This window comes from Camellia sinensis, chromosome 2 (genome assembly GCF_055761805.1).
Source record: "Camellia sinensis isolate YWXY chromosome 2, ASM5576180v1, whole genome shotgun sequence".
Lineage (NCBI taxonomy): Eukaryota > Viridiplantae > Streptophyta > Magnoliopsida > Ericales > Theaceae > Camellia > Camellia sinensis.
Window position 1 is genome coordinate 138,136,107 of NC_138962.1, and position 27,606 is coordinate 138,163,712.

The following is a 27,606-nucleotide window of genomic DNA, read 5'->3' on the forward strand; positions in this document are numbered from 1 at the left end:
AAAAACAAAAAGCAAAGAGATAAGACAAATTTAGCTTCTATTTTTGTTACTTTTAACTCTGCTTTTCCTTTCTCTCCACAAATTTCTAATCAAATCCATGATCCAAAAACAGCCCAAGGAATTTAAACATGCCATGACAACCTTTTGTCAAATATATAACACCTGATCAATCATTAAAATATCTAACCAGCAAAGAAATGCTATTAATGATAGTGATGAAACCAACAAACAAAATTAGGATACATTTATGAACTCAAGCACAATCAGTTGCCTCAAACAAATTATGAAATATAAGAAAAGTATCTTATATGGTATCAATCACCAAGAATCTTCCGTTTTTTCGATGTGTTCATGTATGGTCTGATGACCCATTCAATTTGTGCTTCACTCTGATCCATTGTTCCTAACTTGATCTGCAATGGCAAGAGCAGCAATAATTAGAAAATCAACCTGAGCGGTTCAACCAAGAAATAAACAAAAACAATACATTGGAAGTCTCCAAATCAAAGAGCACGACAGTGGCCTAACAGATAGAACTGTAGTTAAGTCAAGATTTTATAAATAATCTTCTTGGAGAGAGAGAGAGAGAGAGAAGAGTTCAGATATTAGCAACGTCATATTAAAAAACACTCAAAACTCCTTATCAAGGAGCAATCAGTACAAAAGCATTCAAGTTTCATCACAATAACATCTAGTTAGTATTTAGGAACTCATCTGCAATGAAGAATTACCAATCTCTTGCTCATAAAATAAATAAAATATTCACAGAAAAGTTTGTTTATTAAACCAATGTGACATCTAATATCCAAGAATCACACAAACATTCAATCAAAGGCTCCGGCAATATCATGCATGTGTTTTATTAGGGGACACTGCAAGGTGCAATGGAAAAAGCTCAACTATCAAGTATGGCAACACTAGTTACAGTTTGAGGGGTCTCACTTTGTTGCAAATAATGTTTGGTTAAAGATATGTACATGATCCACCCCTCTCAACACCCTTTGTTTAGGGTTGTTTTTTTCACTAATAAAATACTTCAAAGACCCAAAAACAAGGTGGATTTTTCATGGAATGTTGTGAAAGTTGCCATTTGATGCACCAAGCCATATGTTTTTGGCCCATCTCATAAAAAACTTGCCCAAGAGCCGGCAAAAAACATAACAGGTACAACAAGAAGGAGGCAACTCTAGGCAGTGATTGAGTAAGGGAGTTTGTATCAAGGGCTTGCCTACTACAGCTTTGAAGATACCCATGTGGTAAAACTAGGATTAGGCAGTGATGGAGTAAGGGAGGAAAGGGAACGATGCCCCCTTGACATCATTTCCTTCTCGAACCATCGACTACCAAAAAAAAAAAAAAAGGGATAATAAAATATCCAATGTGATAATAGACTTAAAAATTCCTTACTGCAAAAAGAAAAGACTTTCTCCCTTCCTCTCTATGTTGTGTCGACATTTTACTCTTTCAAATAGCACACTGTTCAAACCGAGATCCAATAGTAGGGAAGCCCGCCCGGGGGTATGGGGCCAAAGAAATAGCTCACTTACCAAAAATAAATAAAAATAGTACTACAAAAAAGTATAAACAAAGATGTTAAAAATATCTTTAGAAAACATCATAAAAATAGTTTCCACTTTCAACATTAGAGTTTTGGCAAGAAAATCTTCTCACGAACTAATATTTTGATGAGCCAATGAGAAAGAAACACGCGTGGAGGAGATAGCAATTAAAGAAGCACGGGATGCTTTTATGGAGGCATGTCGTGTTGGACATCAACACTGCGTGAATATTCCTAAAAGCATATTCAGCATGTTGGTGTATATGCTACCTATAAAGCACTCTCTTAACAGGCATAGGAAGCCAAACTTGAAATGTTGAAGCTAGGTTGAAGTCACTGACACTTAAGAAATGCCCGCACAACCTAGATTGCAAAAGAATCACCCATCACAGTTGAGCTTTACCCCAATCTTTACATGAACTTAACTTTTTGTGAAACCATGTTCACGGTTAAATTTACTAATTAAAAAATGAGTCACAACAGTATTTCATACCTCTATGAGAGAATACACTGCATCAGAACCCAGAGGAACCCTTCCAAAAAACATAATCCCGACCATTTTAATACATTAATTTTCTTTCCACTATCAAATTATCAATATATCTTTTTTTATAAATAATAAATTTTCAATATATCACCAATTTCAACAATGGAAGTGATATATTTACTAAAAAAATTAACAGAAAAATACAAAGAGAGAATGATTCATATGGTTTTCATAAATTTAAAACAAACTTAAGATAGGGTGCCTAGAGATATGATTTTGGAAGGTGTCGGAGAAAAAGATGTGTAACCAAAAGGTACATTAATAAGATAGAAGACACAAAGTTGAGTATGATCAGATCACCTATAGTAGAAACTAATGAATTCCCTATCACTAGTCTATAGAGTTGTATCAAGGGTCAGCTTTGAATCGTTTACCTATTTGCCATAGTCATGGATGAATTAACTAAATGCATATAGGATAATATCCCATTGTCTATGTTGTTCACAGATGATATTGTTCTTGTGAATGAAACTAAGGAAGGATTTAACACTAAATTATAAATATGAAAATAAATAAATAAATAAATAAAAATTTAAAAAAAAAAAACACTAGAATCAAAGGGTATAAAATTAGTAGAAATAAAATTGAATATACAAAATGTAATTTTAGTGACAGTAGAAGTAGAAATAATTGAAAAATGAAGATTGAAAATCAGGAGATAACAAATAGTTACATAGGTTCAATTATTAATAAGGATGGTGAGGTTGGAGATGATGTGATCCATAGAATCAAAGTAACAATGCATCTGGCATATTATGTGATCAATAAATACTAACAAAACTAAAAGGAAAATTTTATAGATAAACTATAAAGGCTAGCAATGTTTTACAAAACAGAATGTCATGCAACTAAAATGCTTAGATGAAAATGCTTAGATGGATGTGTGACAAGACTAAGAAAGATGAACATATTCTTGAAATCATTAGGAGTAACACCAATTGAAGATAAATTGAGAGAGAACAAGGTAAGATGGTTTGGTCATGTGCAACGAAGGCCTATAGATGCATTGGTAAGGAAGAATGATATAATCTCTGTAGCTGGAAATGTTACGGGGAGGGGCAACCCCAAACTGACATGGGATAGGGTAGTCCTTGACAGAGCATAACAGAAAAACAAAAAGTATTCATGGAACCTACCCCACTTGAGTGGAACACAAAGTTTAGTTTGGTTTGGTATATTAACTACTTAAGTAATTAGATTACAGAAGGATTGAACCAACATGGTTGTAGTCGTGGTTTGTCAAGATCTTCTGGCAAGAAATAAGAGCTCTGAAATTGTCATAGAAGAAATGCAGAGAGGAAAAACAAATGCTTCTGACTGTCAACAGTGACAACTGCAACATTAAAACATGGAGATGCACATGCCTGACACTGCTGCTTGGTGTATGAAACAGGTAGCTTGGCGAGGATAATAAAAAATCATGCAACTCTTGCCAATATCAGTTCAAAAAACATAGCCCTCAGCAAATGACATCAAAATGAATTCATAACACAATAGCAAACAATGTAGCTGCAAAGTGATTTGAATTGCATGGCTAAGTTACCTGATACAGCCGTAATTCAAACCGAGGACCAATCTCTTTCAGCTCAACCGATTTAGGACCTCCACGTTTCTCATAGACATGATGCCTGGATGTTTAGTACAAAATATTAACAAGCCATGGAAAAGTAAATCGGCTGTAAACAGAATCCACAAGAAGAAAAAGTATATTACTTGCTTAAAAAAGAACAGAGGTCATGATATACACCAACAAATGTCGAATTAAAAATAAATATATATACAATACACATACACAAACAGGGCCCAAAATCGTAGTAGTGAATGGGAAAGAAAGGGAAGAAACGAAAGAAAGAAAACGGCCTTTCTTCCCTTGGACATGGGTGCCCAGAAGAAGAAAAAGAAAATACCACAAAAAAGTGTGTACAAAATTAAATTACTGGATAGAAGTAGAGACTAGCATCTGCAAACTTAGGACAGGTTCTTCAATAATTATCTTTTACCACAATTACTGTTAAAAAATCATTTAATTAGAAATATTCTCATTAGGGCTGTTCACAGAACCCATTGAGCAGCTGAAACCATCCAACCTGGGTCGACCCATTATGTCGTGGATGGTTTTGAACACATTGACGGTCGGCTGCGGTTTTATGATGCATTGTTTTGCAGGTTTGCAATCGGAAACGGGTAAATGAGCCATACACCCGGTCCAGCCAAAAAAATTTTTACTTTATATAACATTTTTATATTGGCCTTGGCTATACACACACATTATCTTTAAGTCTTATCACTGTTTGAGTGTGAGTCAGATTGTCTCACTTAGCACTTGATCACAAAGTTTGAGACAACTGTCCCACTTTCCCACTTTTCCGTAGTCATTCAATGTACTCTCTCATAAACCCTAAGAAACTTCCCAAAAAAATAAGAGACTCTCCTCTCTCGATCTCATCTCTCTTCTTCATCTTTGCTTCTCATAATCCCACTTTTCCATAGCCGTTCAACGTCTCTCCCTCATAAACCCTAAGAAACTTCCCCGAAACTCTCTTTCTTCCCCCATTTTCTCTTCACTCTCTCTCACACAGATCTATAAGTATATATATATATATATATATAAATGAGTTCGTTTGTTGTTTTGAAATTTGAATTCCATTTTTTACAAATTTTTTCCACTCTCTTTCTCTAGCAGATTTTCAAAATCAACTGAATTGACTGCCAAACCTAGTTCTTTGATTCGGTCAATTTCAAACAGTATGGCAGTTGGCAACAGGTGACTAATTTTCTCCCCCAATGATGTTGGTCCAGCTAACGGACTAAGGGTAAACCCGAGCCGAACCAACCTGTTATCAACCCTAACTCTCATAGTGAGAAAATGGTGATAGTTAAATGAATCCGCCAATTGATGATATAAATTTATCCTTGCCAAATCTCTAAAAGATGATCAGCACATTAAGGAACTGGTTGTATTAGTGCCTAGAATAATATTTTTGTACATTTCCATGACATCTTTAGTGTAAACAAATTAATTTGGAAAGGGTTACCCACATGCTGAGAAAAAGAATTTTACAAGAGCAGAATCACATCCAGAATATACTGCCATCAATTCCAAAACACTTTTGTAATAATATTATAACCCACTACACTTGAGCAATAAGAAGTACTGCAAACATTAAGGCCATGTTTATTTGGACGGACTGGTTTAGATGGGATTAGCATTCCTAGGACTATTAGGTCTTGGGATTATCACTCCCTTTCAATCGTGAATCTCATCTCATGTTTGGATTGACTCTAGATTATGCATGATTGACAAAATCCTATCAATTTCGCAATTTAACTAATTAGTCCAAATCTCTCCTTAGCCTTCCATTTTATATCCCCACCCCCCAACCCCCTCTTGGGATTCAATAGTTCCCTATAATGGGGGATATACTATGTCTAGATAGACTACTAGTCAGGACATCAATTTTCTTAACCAAACATCAGATTATGCCATTGTTGGATTGTTAATCCAATCCCACGGCTATGCTTGCCAAAAAAAACATGCCATAAAAGATGTTTATGAAATGCCGTCCATTGTAAGTTCAAAATTTGTCATTCATTTCTCACAAAATTCTATAGCCACTAGCCTTTTTTCCCCAGCTATGATTTGGGACTTGTGTGTGACACTAACCTTATAGGTATCAAAATCAAAAGTTCAGACTTGAGCATGTAAACAAAAGGTAGTCAATATAAAGGTTAATATTTGTCCAAGAAAATGAACAACCCTGTCATGTTTCAGAAAAGAGAGCTTTGCAAAAGATTCCAAAATAGGTTTTGCGAAGAGCTTTAGTAGGGATCAAAGAAAAATGCATGCAGCTATTGGAATTTGGACTCAGTTCAATTGTTAAATTCTCATGATAAAGAAATGGAACCAGGAAGGCCTCTTTAAGGATAAAGGTTAAAACAAAGAAATGAGCAACCGTGCCTTGTTTTGCCTCAAGTTTTCAAAATTTTCCAAAAATCCCATGGACTTTAGGTAGGGAAACATTCCTGGTAATCAACATTCATATATGTATATATATATATATATATCAATGGAATCAACCCCTATTTCAGAGAGTTTAACTAGATGCTGCCCAAAGCAGCCTAGATGAGTTCTTCTAATTCATTGTGAGAGAGAGAAATTAACTATATTATATCCTCTGTTACCAGAATCTTACAAGTCACAATTCGATTTGTAATTTTTGCAAAATCAATACGAATCTATGAGTGAATCTAGGTGAATCGCACGATTCACAATTCAATTTACTTTTCACGATTCATGCAATTCTTGAAACTATCATATCCAACATATTTCGATTCTTTTTTTCTTCCTCTTTAATGAAAATGACATAAATACAACTTCTAATAGTATTTAGTACGAAAATAACCAATATATATATACATGATTTATTGTTATTTTGGTGATCATGGAGTTTTAAATAGGATCCAACCAGATATAGTCAAACCCAACATGTCTATAATCTTTTCTTTTCTTTTTTTTATATATTCTAAAGATAATTAAAGTTAAAGAAACTTGCACCAAGGATTATCTATTGCTACTTTATTGAAATAAATATAGTTTAATATTATATAGGTAAACTCAGTTAGACCTAACAGTTCAACAAGTTGAATAATAAGCATATATACCTTCTAAATGTTTTAAGTTTTAAAATAAAAAATTCCAATTAACTCTTTCTTATTATTGGGTCATTGTTACTTGAAAGGTATGTATGCTTATTGTCCAAATATCAATATCATTGTAAAGTTATTGTTACTTGAAAATTGAGAGTTTGTCTTTGTTTACTTTCTTTATTAAGAATAGGTGATAAACAATATCTAAAAAATGGAAAGGGGAAATGATGATTTTACATGAGAACTTGTGTTAACTTATTACCTATTAGACCATGTGATCATCGTTCAAAATAATATTTTCATTGATTTAAGTCTAAATATTTCATATTCATTAGATATATTTAACATCCAAGTGTATAGATATATTTTTTTTTAAGTAATTTAGACAAAAGTGACCATTGGTTCAATGGTAAAACCTTGGCCTAATAACCTTGAGGTTATTGGTTCAAATTTCAGAGCAACTACTTTGTATACTATACCAAAGGTTAGGTGTGTACCTAATCTTTTCCCTCCCAAACACACACTAATGTGTACTGTTAAAACATCACCTACCACACACTTACCATCACCTACCACACACTCACCTACTACACTCACCTACCACCACCATCCACTACGCCTACATCTATATAAGGAACCATTTGTAATAGACAGATAATTAATCAATATATCAATCAATAATACATAAATTCTTACATGGTATCAGAGCAAGGTTAAGAATTTAATATTTTTCGTTTCACCGGCGGGCGGCAACCTCGCCTTGGCCGCCCGCCGGACCTCAACCTAGTCCGCTAGAATTTTCTACACATACCTTCACTCTTCTTCATGCCTTTTGTGATCATGGCACGAAGAAGCCTGGTGTCCAAGTCATCAGGATCTCGAGCTGATCCATAAACCACCTTCACGGATTTAACTCCTTTCCCTCCCGTCACCAACTGTACAGCAAGCCTACCAAGCTTCTCTGCTAGCAGAACATAAGGAGCCAACTCAGAAAGAACCTCAGCAGGGACCATGGGAGCATTCACAGCAGTTGAAGAGCTTGGAGCTGACATGGATCAGAGAGGATGAAGGACTCGTCCGAGTCGACTCGTTTTCGCCATTTCCAGACGAAGGTCTCGAAGGAGTTTTCTCTCTTTTGAAGTCCCACAAAGATCGAAGCTCAATATCTCTCCTTTGCAGAGACTGGTACAACGCCGAGCGATGGACTCGAACCCATTGCTTCAACTTCGAACCCATTATCAGCCTGTCCAAATTTTTCCTAACTGTGGATTTCGACATCCTAACAGTGGGGTGGTGCTCTCTTGCTTGGACTGTTTCCTTGCTAATGGATCCTTGTATCGCTTCGAGTATGGAGTCTCTAAAGCCAAGCTCCTATTCAAACTCAGAGGTGGCACGTGCACCACTGCAGAATCATGACTTTACCAGCTAAAGGGTCGTGGAATCTTTCGATCAATGCAATTACAGAACTCTTTCCATACTTTTCCACCACCCACTATCTCTTAAAATATTTTATCATTTTTTTCCATCCAAAACCTCATCATCATATATTCTCTCTATATTTTAATCTGTACACATATACCTATATATAAATTGCTTTCTTTTACTTTATCTATATCTATATCTATATCTATTTATTTTGCTCCACCTTTTTCAGCGTGTTTCCATTCTCTTCCACTTTCTTTTATTTTCTATCTATATATCTACATATTTTTTATTATTATTATTTACCTTCACATACGAGCCCACAGATTCCCCCACCTCTGCTTTTTTAACTCTTTATTTTATTTTATTTCATTTCCCACATTGATGTTTTTCATATAATCCATCTACCAATATTTTTTATCTATTTACTTTATCCCTTGTTTTATTTCATTTTCTTTAAAAAAAAAAAAAAAAAAAAAAAAAAAAAAAAAAAACCAACAACAACAACAACAACAACAACAACATTTTACAATCTTATCATTTCTTCATGCCGGGGATCAACCCCGATCAGCATTTTACACACACACACACACACACACAAAAAAAAAAAAAAAAAAAAAAAAAAAAAAAAAAAAAACAACAACAACAACAACAACAACAACAACAACAACAACAACAACAACCAAAACAAAACACCCAAAACAACCACCTCTACAGGCAAGCTTTTTCTTCTCTACTCTGCCGCAGGTCTTTTCTTCTTGCCTCCGTCCTGGGCGGCCCTTGACGGTGTTGCCTCCATGTTTCCCACTCCACTGGGCATGATCACTCCTCCCTGCTCCTCCACTACAGCATATGGTGGCCCTTCAAATCGGAACATCACGGTGGCCTTCCGCTTCAGCTCCTTGTTTTCTGTCTTTAGCACACTTATCTCTGCTCGCGCATCCTTATACATGCGTTGGAGCAGAGCCAGCTGGGAGTTTAACTGTTGCACCTCATTTGTCCTGCTCTGCAGCCGGTGCGACAAGTTTGTGACCGCAGTCATGGTTTCCACACATGACTTCAGAGTATACTGATTGGCCTCAATATCAGTTTGCACCGCCATTTTTTGCTCCACCGACCGCATCGGAAAGTTCAACGGAGCAAAACCAGAGGTGTTTGGTTGAGGTTCACTGGCCACCGCACCAGTTATTTCTCTTGTGGACTCGTTCAGTTCTGGAAAGAGCGTGAGCAGACCACGGGACGAGGAGGCCATGTTCTGGGTAGCTGGACGGGAAGAAGAGGCCATGTTGCTGAGTGTTTCAGAGACGGGTTGGTTACAGAGTATTACAGAGTTTATCTCTCAGCAAAGGAAGAGTTTTTTCAGAGGATTTTCAGAAGTTTTTTGTCTGCCTCAGCCTCAACATCAACCTTGGTTAAATAGCGAGGCAGCCACGCGTATCGCGCGCCACTTGACGCCAGACGACAAACGGGCGCGCCAGCCAAGGCACTCACGTGCCTCGCCATCATGTCCGGCATATCTTTTTATGACTTGGGCTCTCCTTTTGATGGCACGCCTTTTTATGGATTGGGCACGCCTTTTGATGGCACGCCTTTTGAAAGATTGGGCACACCTTTTGAGGGTGTGACTTTTTAAGGGTCCGACAAGACTCTGTAAACTGTCCCGACGTTGATTCCGGTTAGCTTTAACATGGGTCCGACAAAACTCTGTAAACTGTCCCGACATTGATTCCGGTTAGCTCCTTTATGGGTCCGACAAGACTCTGTAAACTGTCCCGACATTGATTCCGGTTAGTTTCTACAAGGGTCCAGCAAGACTCTGTAAACTGTCACAACAACTGTCACAACATTGTCTGCTACAACGGTCCGACATGACCCCATAAACTGTCTTCTACATCGGTCTGACACCGCCATCCAGTGTCCTCTACACGTTATGACACCACCATACAGTGTCCTCTACCACGTCATGACACCCCCATACAGTGTCCTCTACAACGTTATGACACCTTCACCAACGGTCTGACACGACCATACAGTGTCTCCTATCTTCTTTTATTTTTATGTATTTTCTTGTTTTGTAACTCTCTCCAAACTCAAGTTGGTTAGTTCCTATCCTCCTTGAGTTTGCGGGGGGCTGTTAAAATTTACCATCACCTACCACACACTTACCATCACCTACCACACACTCACCTACTACACTCACCTACCACCACCATCCACTACACCTACATCTATATAAGGAACCATTTGTAATAGACAGATAATTAATCAATATATCAATCAATAATACATAAATTCTTACATGTACTAATTGGTTGTTGGTTTTAATTTACAAAAAGTGACTGAATCTTTATAATTCGATTCGATTCCCGATTCAGTACAAGGCCATTTCGATTCATGATTCAAATCCCAATTTGACAAATATGATTATATCAAAAAAAAAAAAAAATTTCCCACTAAAGTAAACAGGTAATTTAGAAAAGCAGCAAAGAAGGAAAATACAAGGGGTTCAGAGATATAAATGAGATTTTCAGGTTTAAAAGAGCTTTCATTTAAAGGACCTCGTACATAAGCACAAATTATTCTACTTTTCTCTACCTACCCTCCTAGCAAATTAATATCAACTTTTGGAAGTATTCGACTTTCAAAAGCTTTTAGCATATAATGTGGTTATAATCTTGACCTTCAATACTTAAAGAATTGTTTTCCCAAAGCACAGTTTAGCTTTATAAGATCTGCCATGGTACTCCTGTCAACTATTAAAGAACAAGTAGATTTCATTTTTTTTTATCTTTTCTATTCATCAGATTTCATAACACACTCAGGGTGGGTTTGGTTGTATTTTGGTTTTCTTAATTTTTGTTTTTCATATTATCAAAAATAAAAAATAATCGAAGTTCGAAAAAACTCATTATTATTATTATTATTATTATTTCTTTGTAGAAATACTTTTTCAAAAATTGGAAAAAAAACTTTTGGTAATTTTTAAAAGAGTGACTTTAGAATTTTTTTTTTTTTAAAATAAATTGGAAACATTTCACCAAACAATTTTTCTGTACTACCAAAAAAATAAAAACACAACCTAACATGCCCTCTATAATTACATTTGATTTAGTGCCAAACTCCCTATCTGTTCAAAACCTATTAAAATGTAAAGAGACAGAGAGAATTTAGATGACAATGCCTCGAGTGTACTGCAAAGTTAGATGACACTAATCTTGCTTTACAAAATTTCTCAGTCATCTGCGATGAGAACTTGGATGCTGTTTACATTCAAGGCCAGCACTCTTTGAAGCTCTTCAAAGAATGGTAAACCATTCTCCTTTTATTAGCTTTTGCTAAAAGTTAGATTGACAAATAATATGAGAGATGCAATTTCTTAAAGCTTCTAAAGGCATTTGAGAATGAAAGCAACCTGTTTGACAAGAACATCAGTGGGTCACATAAAAAATGCAGATGCAAGAGCAACATGAAGAGGAGAGAAAACAGCAACTACGACGCTGGGCTTAACTAATGGAAGACCAAAAAAGCAAGATTTTGAAGTGGGTATGCAATTTAACGAGTCATGTCGCTGTTGATTCTTCGCCAATACATTTTTTCTTAAATTGCTCAACTTTGATGAAGCCGTTTCAGATTGCTCTCTTTTGGGCATTACAGGCCTAGTTTTCAGGAATCATTGGCCCCTTCAATCCTAATTGAGAGATCAGATTAACTACTTTGACATGGCTGACACATACCCCCCCAAATTGTTGCTAGAGGGAGTCATTACCTAACTTTCAGTTAAATGCTTCACCTAAATGAAGGTAATGCAATCAAAATGTAAATCAAATTTCAATTGAGAGAGAGAACAAATTCCCAATTAGGGGATAAACCCCTAATGAAGGGTTAGAGAAACCAAAGCTCTGCTCCAATCAATATGTATATTCTTTTAATAAAAAAAACTCATAACAATGACTCTTATGACATCACCTATTTATAGACTAAGACCACTTAACAGCCACAACTAATATGGACACCTAATACAAAAACTAATGACACTAGACAAAGGACTTTTGACACTTAAGGCACTTATTCTACTACATCAGTAGATCCCCCAGTCCCCCATGATGGGACACACTACATACATGGCTGGGAAGAGATGAATTAGCACTACAGCAAATAGAGGTCAAGAATACCAGTATAATTAATTGATAACATCAAAATATAACCTATCAAATCTTAATTTAACTTTTCCTCTTAAGACAAATTAAGTTTTGAAGTGAATAAACTAAATTTGATATAAAACCAACAGCTCCATTGAGAGGGGTGCCTTCATGCATAATTAAAATTCAACAGAAAAGACGACAAAATTCCATTTCTTCCATAGTTCTCAAAAAAAGAATACTAAAAATAGTATGACTTGAACACGCCAAACAATGAGAAAAGACATAAAGGTACAGTGCACTAGCAGCACTGCAGACATGCAGATTGGAGATCCAAGGGGACAATATCAGTGAAGTAGCAAATTCATTATGGATAATGTAGAGGATTACATCCATGGATGTTTACTTTCTCACAAATTAAACTTTATATCAATTCAACAGTAAACAGAAGCATCTGTGAAAGTATGCAAAAGACAACCAACCTGAAAGAAATATAGTCAGACTGATTGGCAAAAGTGATGATACGTTTTGTATCAGGCTTGGGCACTGGAAATAGATACTTTAAAATGTTTGCTGTCCTTTGGCCGAGCTATCAGCAATCAGCAGATCCACAAATATTCAGAGGCAACACATTGCTAGTGGTTGATAATCAAGCTCAGAACATAACAAAAAGTTCATGCAAAAACTAAAAGTAAGAAAGAAAAAAATATTTGAAGGGTGGTAGGGCCCCTAAGAATCTAGGTTCCATGCATTTTCACTTCCATAATTCTTTAACCAGTTTTCAAAAATATTCTATCCATTTTCTGACAAACTCAGTATGAAACAGTAAAACTCATTTTTCTTCATACAATAGCTATGGTGTCCCATTATGTTATATATACAACAGCATAAGTGCAGAAACTCTGATATGATTCTTGCTAAACACTGAATCACAACCTAAGCATACATGAATGTGGTTGAACTTAAAATGCATCCACTGTTGCAATCTTTGTTGAAATCATGAGACAACCATTTAAATGTCTATTGGCTATCTCAGATGAAAGTCAAACATTTCCGACTGAAAAAGACCTGTACAATTGTACCTTGGTTGAGAAATTGTTAAGAATCAAATGTGGGTAAGCCTCGGGCATTGTTCCCATGGCTTTTTTGTCCTTAATGTCATGTCTTGTAACCTATAGGAAAGTAACAGATCATAATACTGTAACCAAATCCAAGAGGCATAAAGAGAAAAACAAGAATTAATGGCCACTAAAGGGAGTAGAACTACTTACCACATTGAGTAATGCAAAGTAAGCAGTTGGACCAAAAGGTAAATGGCTTATAATTATACCATCTGGTACACCACGATGCTCATGAACAAACACTACATCCGTGAAATCATGTGCACGACAAGTTTCAATAATTTCAGAAATAACCTGCAAATAAAGAAAAAAGAAATATATAAACATCATTTCAAAAATTTGTTCAAAAACTGTTTAAGCTTCAGTTTTCTTACATTTTTCTTAGATCCTATGTTACTGGAACATGGATTGTTCCGGTATGTGGAACGGAAACGGAAACGTGATACGCCACATGCTCTAAAATGTGGTACGATAAGGGTAAACTAGTATATATTATACTTAAGAATTTAAGGTACTAAAATAATTTTCTTTTAACTATTATGCATCCAATAAAATGTTTTTTTTTTCTTCTTTTCATTGTTAATGTTTTTGTCTTGTCAAAACTTAACTCATCTTAAATTTTAGTTCATTATATTTGATTTTTTTTCCTCCTAAAGTAACATTTAAGGAAGTATGTTAGAAAAAACTTTTGGGAACACCTTGGATCACTAAATTTACTGTTTTGGAACAAAAGTGTACCATGTTTCGGAACATGTGCACTAATACGTAATTCACTAGAGTATTAGCATTTTCGGTAACATAGCTTAGATCCATTTTTTCCAATTGAGATTTCTATATTGTTTATGAAAGACTATAGCACTATCATATTGGAAATAAAACCATGCTTTATCCTCATTAACTAGTTGGTTTAAACGAACTATTAAGCTAAATATGAAATTACTAGTTGGGTTTTGCTTTTTTGTAGTTTTTTGGCTTTTTTGACTTTTTTTGTAGAATCTACAAAAAGCTTACGTGTTTGGGAAGTTGAGTGGGTTTTTTAGTTGATGACAAACAAGCTTTCTAACTTTTTGACTTATTTAGCCAAAAAGCTAGTTTTTAAGAACATCCCAAACAACCACATTGATACATACATAAGCAGGGCCGGCCCACAACTTTTTGGGGCCCAAAGGGAACCTTCAAGTTTGGGGCCCTTTATATCTCACACCCTAAAAAAATAATGATGGAGTAATAATTACTCAAAAAAATTTATTTTTTTCTAATATGCACAAAACATTTGTTGAATATAATTACTTAAATTTAGTTACCTAGACTAAAATCTCAACAAATCATTACTCAGACTTAAAAAAGATAATATCTCATTTTGTTTCTTCATAGTTTAGTAAAATCCGGTTTAAAAATAAATAAATAAATAACTTCATGTTCTTCATTATGAAGATGAAATCTGAAATTATAAACAATATCGAATGGAAAAATTGTAAATCAGTAAATAAAATATAAAAATCACAAATCTCAAATGAAAAATCTAAAGACTAAAAATATTTTATTTTCCGTAAATGAAAATCTTTAAAAAACCAAGTTTGCAATTTGTTTGACTTTTTGTTGGGATAGATTTGCATAAATGACAATAATCAGAAAAGTTTAGTTATAGGAAAGTTAGGGCTCCGACAAGATTTCTCTCTATTGTTTAAGAGCAAAGCACAAATAGACAGTGGACCCTCCTTTGTTTCTTTAGTTGCTGAGATTTTTTTTTTTTTTTTTTGTCTTTTTGGGGCCCTTTGCCTTTAGTTTGGGACTTTGAGTCAATCCATGAATATTTTAATGGGTTAATTACCTAAAAGTCCTATTCACAATATTAGAATATGATACATTTCCTATACTAGGTGAAGTTAAAAACAAATAGGCAAGTGTCCACCAAAGCTAATTGTTAGAATAGTTATATGTTATATGTTATTTTTGTGTTAAGTTGAGGGTATTATGATCATATTGTGAGGTGATGTGTTTTATAAATATCTGCTAATGGTTTTAGGTTTATATATTCAATATAATGTATTCTTCTCTTCTTCTTCTCCTCTCTCTCTCTCTCTCTCTCTCCCCAATCATAGTTTTACATATTTTTACATTCTAACTCTAATACTCCCTCCGTCCCAAAATATTAATCCTTTTTACGGAATCTAACTTTTTTTGGTAATACAATTATTACATTTCAAAAATATTAAATTTTGAAAACTACCTTTTGATTTAAAATCAAAATAGTGTATTTTTTTTTGGGAACATCAATTGTCATAATTATACTTTTTGTGCATATAAATGTTAATGAATTAAAAAAAATGGCAAAATAGAAAATTCATAATATTTTAGTTCTTGATTTTTGAAAAAGGACTAAGGGACTAATATTTTGGGACGGAGGGAGTATTTATTAATACCATAATTATATTTTAAGCAAAATAGTATTTAAATGCTCAAACGGTTTTTCTTAGTGCTGAGTTTGGTGCCTAAAAGCTTAAATAAATTGACTAGTTGCTGAATTATAATTCAGATACTAGAACTCATGATTAGAAGCTGAAATACTCATTTTTACCAATTGAAAATCCTACATGGTAGCCGAAATATTGTGTCTAGGTGCTGGAAATTATTGTAACATCTATAGGGTTGTGATTAAGTGCTGGATTATATTATATATGCTGAAAATTGATGTTCTTAGGTACTAAAATTATAACTTAAGCTCAACAATAAATATCTTGGGATAAATTACTAATAGGTCCAAATAGTTGGACTTAATTCCCATTAAGTGCTATTGAAAGTTAGTCCTAATAAATCGTCACTAAAAAAAAAATTGTGACTATTTTTGCATACATCGCTAAAAATTTACAATTAGCGACTTTTTTTGCTACGTTTTTTATTAAATGTTGCTAAAACTTACAATTAGTGATGTTTTTCTGTAACAAATTTTTCAAATTGTCGCTGAAGGCTGAAAATTAATAACTTTATAATTGGTGATTTTTTTTTGTGACAAATTTTATGTCGCTGAAAATTAACAATTCGTGACATTTTTTAATAGTGTTTAATGAAAAATGCTTTTAATTATCACATGACCCATTGGACAAAGTCCAACTATTAGGACATATACGCAAGTCCTCCTAAATCTTGGATGGCTCAATATTGTTTAAATGTTGTATTGATGAAAAACTTTGACCTTTTTAACCAGTGGAAGAAATGTTTAACAGCTTTGCTTCATTTTAGTTGTACTATAAAGTCCAAATATGTTGCCCAGTATTTCTTAAATTAGCTAGTTTGAATATTCATTTCATTATTTAGTAACATGCGTTTTAAGTGGATTAAACGGTGCTCTACTTATTGGGAAGTGGTTAGGAACATAGTTTTAGGTGGGGATTAAGCTCAAACATATTTTTTCATGAATTGAGTGAGCAATAATAAGTTTTAAGTAATCATGTGTCATGGGGTGGCTTCTGATAGGTTCTGCAAGTACTACACACCCACTTCAGCTCCACACAAACATCAAGTTGAGACCTCGATTCAGGTGTGGTGTGCTTAAGCTGAGTATATGGAATTACTAGTAAGAAACACCCGTGCAAGGCACGGACCTTTTAAGGTATACATCACAATAAATAATTATGATTGAAAAATAATTGATATTTTTAACAATAAATTTTTGGAGAAATTATAAATAAAATAAAAAAAATCCTAGAGTTTGAGGGTTCTAACAAAATAAATCTTGAGTATTTAATTTTTTAAATTCAAACCCTAATCTTTGGATTTGTTTTCAATCTAAACCATTTGCCTATTTTCATTAAGTAAAATTGATTAAAAAAAAGAGTACTTTACTCATTAAACTCAATGTACGTATATATAAAATGTCTAAAATAAGCTTTTTCATGAGTTTAATGACTAAAATATCCCTTAATCCATCAATTTTTACTTAACAAAAATAGGCAAATAGTTTTGATTGAAAATAAATCCAAAGTATAAGATTTATATTGACAAATTAAAAACTCAGGATTTATTTTATTAAATGGCTCAAATCCTGTGGTGTTTTTTTTTATTTTTTGTAATTTGCCCTAAATTTTTAGTTTGACCTACAATAATGTGACATGATAAGTGTCATTTTTTTTATTTATTACATACTCACTATATAAAATCCAACTATTTTGACAAATGCAATACTATAGCAATATTGGTGTAACGGTGCAATTGTAATTGCTTCTATTTTTCACACAAAATATCAAATAGAAATGCTATTTACGGGTTTCATCATGAGATGCAAAAACAAAAATATTGTCAAATTTTTTGTTATAGCTAAATCTTGTATCAAATTTGGCACAAAACTTAGTAATTTTAAAATATAACATAATGTTTATCTAGCCTTTGGAGAGTTCCAAATTGGCCTTGATGTTAATTTTTGCCAATAACATTATTTTTTGGGTAAATTACACTGACCTCCTTGAAATTTGAAGGAAATATAGTGAATCCCATAAGTTTGACATAATCACACTGGGTTCCCTAAAGTTTTTAATTCCTATAACACTTGAGTCCATTTTCATCATAAATTCATTAATCATACGAATGGAAAAAAATGATGTTATCATCTCTTTTATATTAAAATGTATGTTTTACCTTATATACCATCTATATCTTTTTTTTATCATTTCATTGGAGAAGCTCCATTTTTTTTTTCTTTATAAATCTCAAATAAAATAGGAAAAACTGCAAAGCAGTGGTCATTTCACAAAATATTTACAAATTCATAGAAAAGTTTATACCTCTAATAATTAAAGTTGGTAAAGTATACCACTATTTTGAAATTGTTTTTGAAAACATACAATGATTTTCAAATTTCCCAATAAAATAAAATAAAGATTTAACAAAAAGTCAAAGCGATGGTAAACCAAAATCAACCCCACAGATATAAAGAAATTAAAACAGGTATTATAGGTAAGGTTGTAAAATTGTAAAATATAAATGGTAATTATATATCAAGCTTGCACTTTCTCTAGGCATTTCACACATTTTAGTAAATTCATACATAGCACCCTTTGTACTAAGCTAATGGCCGCTGAACATTTACCATTCCTTTGGAATCTAAGGGGCAAAACAGGGGGGAAAGCGAGCCTTCTATAGCAATGCAATTCTTATATATATAGATATAAACTAAAAACTAAACTAATAAATGAGTATGTAACTTGGGTCCTTATCGACTATGAATTGTTTTTATGCATGAAATTGACTTTTGAGTCAAAAATTATAATTATTGGAACAAGAACATTTCTTAAATGTGATCTGAGATTCATGCTTTGATATCCTTGCTAGTGCCCTAAACCTGGGCTTTATGTGGAAGAGCATGCCCTACCCTTGGCCTTTGTGTGAGAATGAAAGTCACACTTTTGGGCATTGTGTGAATATGTCCCTTCCATTGGGAATGATAAATGGTCCCCAAATCTGCCAGCATCATCATTGAGCCGCTATTTGAGTAACAATACCATCATAACTTTGACCGAAGGAAAGGATTATTGACCCTTGGCTATATGGTTTTAGTTAGTAGTAGACCCAGAGATTGTCTTTATCGTAGTTGATTCCATTGAATATGTATTTTATTATTGATGGATAATATTATCTCCTTATTTTGGATGATCTCGATCAAACTCTATTGTTGAGAGTTACTTGAGTCAAACTTGAGCCTGAACCACAGATGGCAGTAGGGTTGATATCAACCTCCAGTGGAGTTGGAAAAAGCCAGCCACCTGTGTCCACTGTGTTGCTTGGGCTCCAATGCTCCAGGGCTTATATAACATATCATGTGTACAGTAGAAAGACACACCTACACTAAGACACTAACATCATCATACACAAGTGTTCAAAGTCCTTCGCTGCCAACCTCTCTATCTCTAAGCCTGCCTTGGCCTTCCTCCTCTCAACCTCTAGTGATCTCAAGCCATTTAAGTGCCCGCCATCTTCTCAAAGGTCAACCACCGACCACCTCTAACCCCACTTACCTACACCTATAATATTAATTTGTCTAGAGATAATTGATTTTGGCATGTTTTGCCACATCACAATTACCCTGCAACCAGGTTTGCCTAAAGATTCAAGACCAGTATTTAGAACACTTTGAATCACTTCGATTGAGATTTGAAAATCAACAAGTGAGTCTTTCTATGCTTACTCTCAAGGGGCGGAGCCATTAAACCACCCAAAATTAGGACAAAAACATGGCAAAACAATGATTTGGTTCAACACCTATTAAAAATATTTAACAAGCTCATTTTTCTTTGACTCTTTTTTGTTAAAAATAAAAAAAATAAAATAAAAAAATAAAAAAAACTTTATTTGAGAATAAAGGTAAATATTAAATTTATTAAAAATATGAGAAACTATAAATGAAAAGAGGAGACATAGAGAGAAGAAAATAAAACAAACATTATTAAGAAACTTATTATCTTTCTTTCTTACTGCAAAGTACTTTTTGTTTTTTACATCTCGAATACCAACTAAAATTTTACATTTTTTTAATGAATTTTTTTTATAATCACAAGCTATCGTTTAAACCTTTTGTTTGAGTTTTGAATACTTAAAACTGCAACATGTTCAATAATCCAAGGCCAACGTTGTGACCTGTTGCATATGTGGTAACCTTTGGAATGCTCAATCAAAGCCTTCAGAAGTACCCACAAGTGTGGTATCAAAATTCCAAGTCAGTGGTTTGACACCCCAACATAGCCTAGAGGATGGCTCCAATTAGAGGTGTGCATGTCACACAACACACCCAATGCCCCATGTGCTCACCCGCCCAAGCATGCATGCCAATGCACGTCAAGCAACCTGGTGGGGCAAGTTTTGGCGAATCTTTGACATACGATTCAGGGGCTCAAATGATGAAGTTTTGGCATGAGATTTTTCACTAGCAACTCATGAGGATGTGTAGTTTCCCACTTTTAAAGATTAGGATTTTTCAATAATTGTGAAACTTAGGGGTGGTTTGGAATGTTCTAAATAAGTGTACTTTTTGACTTTTTATGAAATATGTGTTGGGTATGGATTGGGTTTGAAGTGATGTGGTAGAGAAGTGATGTGACTTAAATAGGATAGTGACTTTTTGACTTTTTGAATTTTTTAGTATATGCCAAACAAGGCCTTAAAAAATTATTATGACTCCTCAAACATGGTCAATGTTTCCTCATGTCCATCAACAAATGGCTCAAAATGCTATTGTAAGGGGGTATGGTGTGCTACTACCTGCCTCGCTGCACGAAGTGGGCTTGAAATAGACAACCCCAAGGGAACCTGGGGGCAGACCTTTAGCATCCATGAGGCATGTCTAAGGTCTCCATGTGGGTTTGGGAATTTCAAGGACGGTGTCATCAAGGGCCATGAGTGTTAACACTGCACATTCCTCCCAGGTGCAAGGTTTGGGATACACACCACTATGCCCAGCATTATATCATCTTAGGGGTGTCCTTAGACTGAATGGGTTATCAAGGCACCAACAAAGCCTTGTGTGCCAACTGACGGACATGTGCTTGGGTTCAACCACGCTCATGGGGGTCCTATAGCTAGAGGCTAGCAGTTCGATGGCAACGCTACTACTCGTGAAAATCTTTGAATGGCATTGCAATGTGCCGGGTATGTCACCCGTTTTATTCTTCCTTTAATTTCATAATTTCGGATTTTTGATTTCAATCTGAGGCCTCATTGGTTGTGTGAATTCACCACTCTCGAAAACTTCCTCGTGTTGATAACCTAATTTGTTCACAGAGTTGAGTTTTTCTTGTTTTGGGTGCGGAGTCGGGCCCGTTTTTGGAGAAATCATGACAAAACTTGCGAATCAAGAACGATAAACAAAACTGCACGTGCAAGGGTGTGAGCCGCACGTGCGAAGGAGGTGTCGCACGTTCAATAAGGGTTGAATCTCAAAGGTTTGCTTCTGCTTTAAAGGCAAGTGCGGAGGGCACTGCGGAAAGGTGCTGCACGTACGGAAATGGTTGTGTCGCACGTGCGGATTTTTCCTCGAAGTTTGGTTTGGCCTTTGTGTTGGAAACCACATGTGCAGCCATGGGGCCCGCATGTGCGAAGAGAGCACGTCACACGTGCGGCAAAAGGCGCGCAAATGCGGGAGTGTTTTATGTCTAAAATTTTTCTCTTTTCCTTTCCCTTAGTCTAAATCTATCTCATTCTTTTCACTTCTCTATCTCATTCTTTTCACTTCTCTATCTCTCTAAAACACACTTGTCTCTTCATTCACTCTCACCAAACCTCATTTATTCCTTGATTTCTCCAAACCCATTAGGATTTTGACCCTAGTGCTTTGGAACTTTTTGGAGACCTCACCAAGGGCTACAACTTGTGCAGTGGAGGAGATAAACTTTCGACACCGACAAAATCTTAGGGCTTTTCTCACCCTTCCCATCCAAACTTGAGGTAGGGAGTCTTTAAGTTGTATATATGATTTTAGCATGTCTTGACTTACTATTAATGAGATCATTGTGTTGGAAGCTTAGGATTTGTATTGTAACTTTTGAAATGTTGAAAAGGGGGCTTCTCTCGTAATTTTTTTTTTACACAAATTAACTTGCTTTGTGAACTTATAAGACTCTTGGGAGTCCATTGAGGGAAGTACCTCTTGAAAATGAGAGAAGCTGTTTTCGGAAGAAAACCTAGATCGAGGGAATTGGGGAAGGTTGATTTTTGTGAAAACTCTTATATGTTAGGATTTAGTGGAAAGAGATGATGAACTTTCATATGTTATATATATTGTTGAGGCGTCCATGAGATGGATGAAATTGTTAGTGAAAGATTGCCAAGAATAGCATGATGGAAATATGTTTAAATTATGTTTTTAAATTGATTGTGAATATGGAATATTGTCACGTGTCACATATACATTGTTGGATGATATTTGAGAAATATCGGTAATTGCAATGATTTTAAGAAATGTTGAACATTGTGTTAACATTGAGAGAATGTTGTTAATTTTGGGGATTGCTTATTGAGAATATATTAAATTTGCACTCCATTTTCATTCATTGCATATCTTTTGAATAATGTTTTATTAAAGCTATGATTTTGAAAAAATCCAGTTATGGTTATGAGACAACCTTTGAACTTGAAATGTTTTGGGGTAAATACGTTGGTAAGTCTAGATAGGAGTGTAGTTTGGTATTTGTTAAGTTGGCTTGAGGTTCTTGGTAAAAATCCAAAAACCTGCACGGTAGGTTCCAAATTTCTTTCTGGTTAAGAACCGGTAAAGTGGCCTTGGTAGTACTTGGTATGTCTACTTGCAGACACCAGACTAGGGATTAACTGAGTCGTATTTACCACCCCATATTAGTATTTTTGATTTCGTTGAGATGTTATGTTTTCGAAAAGAGCATGGCATGAGATTTTTAAAGAATAAAACCCATGGTTTTGGAGAATGACATATCATTGCATCCATATTATTAGACTGATTAAAACATATATACTTTATTAAGATTTTCTATTAGGTTTTGTGCTCACCTCTAGTGGATTTGTGCAAAAAAGGATGTGGTGATTTCGCTTCCGTGAAGGCGAGTGGATGTTTTGAGAGCGCAAGACTCTTTTGTTTAGTTGTTCTATTTTTGCTAGGCCAAGGGCTTACATGTATGGGTTTGTAAACCATTTACTTGTAACCAAGCTCAAACCTTGGAACTTGTGGCCCAAGGAGCTTATTTTATAATTGTTCCTTTATATTATCTATCTTACATGCTATAGATTCATACCTTATAGGAGATTGAATATGAAACTGCATGTGGATTCCTTTTGTAAATCTCCTATATGTCGTGAAACATAGATATTTGACCTGTATAATGATGATTGGAGAATAATGATTATTGAATTGAGAAGGATTAATCAGAGTTATCATATGTCAATCATTTGGGGTTGTTACAGGCATGCAGCCCTATCATAATGCCAGGCACCTTGTGCATAGCTTTTGGGAGGGTATGCTATCGGTGGGGGCTACAGACCACAGTTGCCTTGCTCATGCAACACGCAAGTGCAACGCCTTGGCCGTGCAATGCCCCTTGGTGTATAAGAGCATACAAGCATGAACGAGTATGATGTGGTCGCACAAGCAACCCTCAGTATAGTGTGGGGTAAAGGAGGGCCCTGTGATATTCAAGAAGTGCACAACAAAGACCATAAATGCAATGGAAGCTTGTCTCAAAGGTTGGGGGCCTATGCTAGCACATGGTTAGGCAACCTCAAGTAGCTTAGTTGTGGGCAACACTTCTGATTGGCACTGATGGCACGAGATGCCTTGACATTTGATCCTTCGGTGGGACAAGCATGCCTTGCTCATAGGTGAGCTCGGTGTGGTGAAGCAACCTATTAGCCGTATAGACATGCAACCTGGGACAAGCATGTCTTCAAGTGGCATTTAAAGTGCGAGATTTCTTTCAAAGGAATTGTTCTTGCTAGATAAGTTTGGACCTACATATGTAAAGATGAGTGAAAGACTCAACACTCATATGTTTGAAAGAGTTAGGTGGGCTTAGACTAGGTGGAGTTCAAGCACCCCATGAGCAAAAAATTATTCTGCTACGTAGCTAAAAGATTCAGACTGTGACACTAGACCAAAATAAAACATCCTCCACAACTCGAGGATAAGGTAGTTAAGCAATCTTGATACCTCCTCTCTCCCAGGCCAACTTCAAGTTGCGAATTTTCTCTCGAGAAGTGATAGAATTTTCAATCTTATCTTCACCTTCAAGCATGGAGAGCCACAAGTGAAGCACATTAAAGCATTAGACATGTTTGTGCTAGCAACAGGAATATCATTTTTTGCCCTATTATCCATGGCATCTTGCACAACAATCTCCTTCCTGGGGAGCCTTTTTCAGTGGAACCTCCACACAATCATTCAAATTTGGTACATAGGTAATAATCAAATAAATAAATAAAGAATAGATTAACAAACAAATAAATGAAAAGCCCTAAGTAAGCACAACAAATGGTACAAAAACTATTATATAACCACCGAGAAATAACTATAAGGATCCTTACAAGTAGTGGTCAAATATGCAAACCGGGTGGTGCAAGGTGATCCCATATTGGACTTGGTTTATGTTCATACATCACTTATTAACCAATTAATCTACATAACTCTATATGCAGAATTAGTTCTTTCACTAGAGGTTATGTTAGCACTCTTAACTACAAATATCATTTTCAGAAACAATAGTCATAAATCAAAATTTTGTAATTTACATTGCACTTAAATATTCAGGGGGGGAAATGTAGGGCAAAATAACTTTATCAGTTGAGCAGGCAGGCTTAAGTTAAAAACATAAAAAAACTATAAAAAAAAAAAAAACTTTATTGAAACCAAGTATAGACAAATAAATTTCAAAAAATACAAAAAAAAATGTTAAGAATTTATTTGAGCTTATGGTGGTACTATGAGCAATCACGCCCTAAATTATATAGGAAAATTATAAATAAAATGAAATCAACAATAAGCTGACCTGACCACCACGATTCATCCTCTGTGCATTAGGAAATACAATCTTTAATTCCTGCAAAAAGTTTCGTTTGATAACAATTTGATGTAACTAAACTGCACGTGCATAAAAAGACAACAAAATGTGTAGACTGGGCAAACAAAATATTGGGCAAATTAGACTGAACCAACCTTTACAAACTGTGTAAGAGGAGCACTTGGATTGCGGGAGGTGGTTAACAAAATTTTAGGATTCTTTTCTGATGCATTAGCATACTCATCATCGATATGTGTCCTTGGAACTAGATTCAAGCAAAGAAACCAGATTTACTTAACTTTCATGTGTACAAAAAGAAAAGAAAAAAATATCCAAATCAATAGCAAAATCACTAACTGCAGATGGCCAATAGCTATAGTAAATCAAACTCCAAATTGATTTTGACACAAAAACCGACATCAGAATCCATAACACATGGCCTTATGGTAAGCACATGTAAATAGACTCTTACCAAAGTAAAAAAATCAATGAACCAAGGAAGTTGAGGGTATGTCCATTTGTCTCTAGTATGCACACATTGTTCATATGATTGTACTTCATCATTATGTATTAAAAGAACCAGTACAACGACGCCAATGGAGTCCAAATATCATTTTAAATCTCATCCTATCAGTCTGCAATCAACTTTTGGCATTAGAGCAACTTCAAATTGGCTTTATGTGATTTTCACTGGAAGTCTGGAAGGTAATGTTGGGTACTGCACTAATTCCATCACAGACTAACCACGAAAAACATTTAATAGAATCTTATTTTTGGAGATTTAAACCTTGCATTTCACCCTAAGATGAGTTTCCAAATAATAATCCCTAGTAAAAGCTGTGCAGCTTAAAAGTGATCTGAGGCTTACACTGCAATGTGAAGCTCTCAGTAAACAGATAGTCCAGACATTGACACTCACCTATATTCTTAAATACGCGCTTCAAACACTGCATCGTAGTTTATGATGAACCTAAACTCACACACAAACAAAAAGAGAAGGCGTTTGTGGCTTTACATGCTTAGTTGCTTACTTTGTATGAAGATTAGTTAAACTTTCATTCATCATTAAATGGGCAAAGAAGATCAATGCCGCAAAAACAAGCTTGACAACTTTTTGTCTTAAACATTGAAATTTGTGATTCCTTCAAATTGCAACTTCAGTTCATTCTTTACGTACTTATTCTCTTCACACATTTACAAATGAAAACGATTATATATAGATAGAACACAAGGGAGACATTCTAATCATGTTTGTCCAATTTAAACAGTTACAAACTAATTTACCTTTACTAACTTCAATCTAATCAAAGGATCTTAGGCCCTTCTCCGACATAAACCTCTAAAAAAGTAAGCCTATTTTTCATAAGCCCACATCCTTCCACATCCATAGAAACTAAAGTACAAATACACAAACATGATCAATGTAGTCAATTCACATATACACAAACATCAAAGCCTGCATGTCGAAAATTCGAAGGACAGCTATTTGATTTACCAATTAACTAATTATCTTCGTTATATTTTTAGCAGCTAAAATCTCTATTTTTTTCAACTTTAGAAATCTTTCATATTATTAGGCTCTTAAATTTTAATGGTCACCGTGCAGGCATGGATAAAATTGGAGGTGGTAGTGGTTGTCCTAATCACTTGAAGTGAATAAAATTTTTATAACATCAATTAAGATCTACAGTATGCTACAAATATTTCATTTCTTTCTTATGCACAAAATATCATTGTGTCTTTCCCAATCTAAAAAAACACTTTGTTTAATTGAGTTTTCAGAAATTATTTTTTTATTTTTAAAAAATAAACTATTACAACCAAAATAAACAACAAAAAAATATTTTTAAATTTATAAAAGTTATTTTCGCATCAAAAAATGGAAGACATACTAAAATAATGAGTACCAAATTAAGTACTAGTTTTTTTTTTTATTTTAAAAACTCAAGCAAACAAAGTGAAATATCTTGGGACATGTTTTACTTGATTTGGGAGGCTATGATTTACCCTCTTGCCAGCTTAACAAAAATCAAAAAATAAAAATCTATTTAATTCCAATCCGAGCAGCATACACATATTGGCATAATATATGTATATATATGAGATGAGAGAGTCTGAGAGAAAAGGAGAAGAAGCATACTGGCAGTGTTTTGGTCCTCGAGGTCGATTTCTTGGCGAAGGGCGGCCTCTTCGTTTCTGAGCTCAGTAGGGATTGGTTTTCCCTCTGTATAAAAACAAACAAGAGAAATTTTCGATTGAATTAATTAATTTAATAGTTAATTAGAATAAGAAGAACAAGAAAAAAGAGTGTGTGTGTGTGTGTGAATGGAATGAGTAGAGTAGCCGTAGAGTTACCGTCAAGGGCTTCTTTGATCTTTCGCTTCTTCTCGTAGAGCAAACGCTCTTTGCCTTCCAAACTCTTCCTGTACAGGTACTCTCTCCTCAACCTTACGTTCCTTCGCAACATATCTTCAACTACCTGCTATGAGAGAGAGAAAGAGAACTAGTAGCAGCGTCGCAGGCGGAGGGGATCAAATTAGGGTTTAGGGTTTAGGGTTTTTAGGTTTTTAATACGGAAGCGATGCTGGAGATTCGAGCAGCCAGAGCACGCATGATACACGCATCGCTAAATTACAAATGGCAGATTTGGTGTAGCCTCTGCACT

The 27,606-nt window shown here is 34.9% G+C and overlaps 1 protein-coding gene across 2 annotated transcripts; it reads right to left on the reverse strand.

Annotated features, from left to right (window-relative positions):
• Positions 1-142: 142 nt before the first annotated feature.
• On the reverse strand, positions 143-27,606 carry IMP4 (Ribosomal RNA processing Brix domain protein). 2 transcript variants are annotated; one of them, XR_014361645.1, is made up of 9 exons: positions 27,297-27,600; positions 27,082-27,165; positions 25,097-25,206; positions 24,930-24,980; positions 13,585-13,728; positions 13,396-13,485; positions 12,796-12,902; positions 3,649-3,781; positions 143-413 (listed from the first exon to the last, which is right to left on the reverse strand). XR_014361645.1 is itself a non-coding variant. In XM_028241371.2 (9 exons), the coding sequence occupies exons 1-9, from the start codon at positions 27,406-27,408 to the stop codon at positions 315-317; spliced, it is 882 nt and encodes a 293-aa protein (XP_028097172.2). In that variant the 5' UTR covers positions 27,409-27,606; the 3' UTR covers positions 143-314. The 2 variants fall into 2 exon arrangements, 1 of the variants encoding a protein (XP_028097172.2); XM_028241371.2 differs by having other exon boundaries at positions 3,649-3,733; positions 27,297-27,606.

Bases quoted from the DNA above. Each gene is read 5' to 3' on its own strand.
- IMP4 (XM_028241371.2), bottom strand. From the start codon at position 27,408: ATGTTGCGAAGGAACGTAAGGTTGAGGAGAGAGTACCTGTACAGGAAG. The intron at 27,166-27,296 runs GTAACTCTACGG...GTTTTTATACAG, and splicing joins GATCAAAGAAGCCCTTGACG to AGGGAAAACCAATCCCTACT. The intron at 13,729-24,929 runs GTCAGCTTATTG...CTTTATTTGCAG, and splicing joins GGATGAATCGTGGTGGTCAG to GTTATTTCTGAAATTATTGA.